The 2,306-nt window shown below is 41.1% G+C and overlaps 1 protein-coding gene across 1 annotated transcript in view; it reads left to right on the top strand.

Annotated features, from left to right (window-relative positions):
- Nucleotides 1–24: 24 nt before the first annotated feature.
- Nucleotides 25–2,306, top strand: part of SARC_05800 (hypothetical protein) — a 9,944-nt gene continuing 7,662 nt past the window's right edge. Inside the window, exons 1-3 of the mRNA XM_014300337.1 lie at nt 25–172; nt 741–1,116; nt 1,619–1,768. Coding sequence (XP_014155812.1) covers nt 99–172; nt 741–1,116; nt 1,619–1,768 — 600 coding nt within the window. The 5' untranslated portion in view covers nt 25–98. The remainder of the gene's footprint in view (nt 173–740; nt 1,117–1,618; nt 1,769–2,306) is intronic.

Here is a 2,306-nt window from a genome sequence, read left to right as displayed (position 1 = left end):
ATTTTTATTATTTATATATATTATAGTCAAATATCGCAGAAAGACTGATATCTTTGGGAGGCAAGCGTGTGGCAAGTTGTAAGGCGTGTGTGCGGGCCATGGAGTCGCAGTGCACTGGGTTGATGGCTGCTCGGGATGAAGTACTCAGAGCCGGACAGGATGTTTACGAACGGTAGGTCGAATCGCACACTGTATTTGCAAACTACCGTGCTTGCACTTTTCGTTTTTGGTACTGTATGGCTCTCGTATGGCACCCATGGTATCGTACGCACACGATGCGTGTCTTCTAAAAAGTTCTCTTCCCTGTGTATAGCTCGTGACTATTGTTTATCTGTGCTTCTTCCACTCGAATTTTCAGCGATCTCATCGGATATATATTATGGTTTACACAAATTCTAGATGATGCACGGGAAAGATTTCATACAGGTGTCATGACTATTGATGATTGCATAGTATTGTGATTTTCACCAATCACGACTTTCAGTGTACGGTAGTTCGGACGTTGTTGTGCTACATCGCTAACAGTGTGTCAGCGTGTCAGCTATAGCATGGCGAGGTCGAAATAAGCTGTGAAAATACTAACAATGTTGATTATGGTTGTGTGTGCTTGACTGTGTTTGATCTTAGAATGTGTACAATCTGGTACGATATGCTGATGGGCGAGGAAGAACAAAAAATTTGAGCGATATGGCTGGAATTTTAAGATAAGTTTAACGGAAAGAAATGACCACACTTCACAGATTTGTCCGACCGTACGACAAGACAACCAAAGAGAGTACCGCAACACTCAATCAAATGCGGATATACATCGACATGCTCAGTCGAGTATACAGATGCCATCCATTTTCGCTCCCCTGTTTTAGTCCAAACAGGACACCAAGTACGGGTGACACATCATACAAAGAACCATTTGAAGGCTTTGTGAAGCCGCATAGGCGCGACAGTAAAAGATCCTCAGAATTTAGGAGTAGCGGGAGTAGTGGGAGCAAGATTGGGAGTAACGGGAGCACAAGAGGAATGAATAGTGGCAGTGGAAGTGGTGAAGGGGCTGGGGGAAATGACGAAATTCATTCGTATAGTCCTTTGCACTTCTCCTTCATGACGGCGGAAAGTGCGGTATGGTTCCGCTTATTGATGCCATTTTTTCAGTCTGAGTGTTATCTTCAATGCCTCTTTCTGAATGCCACTTTAAGTTGGGGTGTTTATGTCCGTTTCTCTGAAATTCGTGCCTGAAGGTAGTGTATAATTTGCCGGGTGTACTTTTCCTTGGTGTATTTGGATCTATGATTGTATATTGTTGGGAGTACAGTACGCTATAGACATTTTGAGAGGTGTCAGGTGTTATCATGCACTTGTATATATATTGTCTATGTACATATTCTTTGTAGTGCTCGACTGCTATTGCATTGACGATCTCAATGTCGGCCATCAACGCTTGTATAAGGTACATCGCTGACTTCACATTTTTTCAAATATAGATCAAGTGCTTGTAGCATATCCATTTTTGATCGACCAACACACTGTAATTTTGATGTACGTGATCTTTTCATATGTTACCCTGAATCTGGCAATCATCGTTAATCTGAATTTCGCCCCAAACTACATCCCCACATTTCAGACACGCGGTCGACCCGTAGCATCGCTGCACGTTGTTGAGGAGAGCAATCTTTTAGGTATGCGGATTCGGGTCGAACAGGCCAATATGAAACTAAACAACATGACTGGTCGCTACGGTGTGGCAAGAGAAAAATTTCCAGACCTGAAAAAGGTATCGAGTTTCGTGTTATGTTTCGCGTGTGTTAGCATGTGTAAACTCAAAAGGAGCATATTTACATTTGGCATTAGAGGTATAGCCTGGCTATCGCTGATACTCTCTTGTTTGTCTTAGATATTGTGTAGTTGTGTGTAATTGGCTCCGGTAGGGTGAATGATCACGCGTTTGTATTTGAGATTAGGTAGCAAGCGGAATAACGCTACATATTCATACCATCATTTCAGGGTTTTTATGCTCATGCTAGTTCATGCTATCGCAAAAAAAGGTTGTATTTTCAATCTATGCATATGCTTCGAGATTTCTAGACTCGTGCTAGTGCACGCAGGAGTGCATCAACACACAAACAAGTATACCCACACATACACACACCCACACACATACACACACATACACACACACACACACATACATACATACAGAAATATCGAAGATTACATATATATATATATATATATATATATATATATATATATTATATATATATATAGTATACTATAATTTACTTCTTACTAACTATAGGTACGTAGTAGTA

Source organism: Sphaeroforma arctica, assembly GCF_001186125.1.
Source record: "Sphaeroforma arctica JP610 unplaced genomic scaffold supercont1.385, whole genome shotgun sequence".
Taxonomy (NCBI): Eukaryota; class Ichthyosporea; order Ichthyophonida; genus Sphaeroforma; species Sphaeroforma arctica.
Note: the sequence above shows the minus strand (reverse complement) of the source record. Positions and strands in the feature narration are given on the sequence as shown.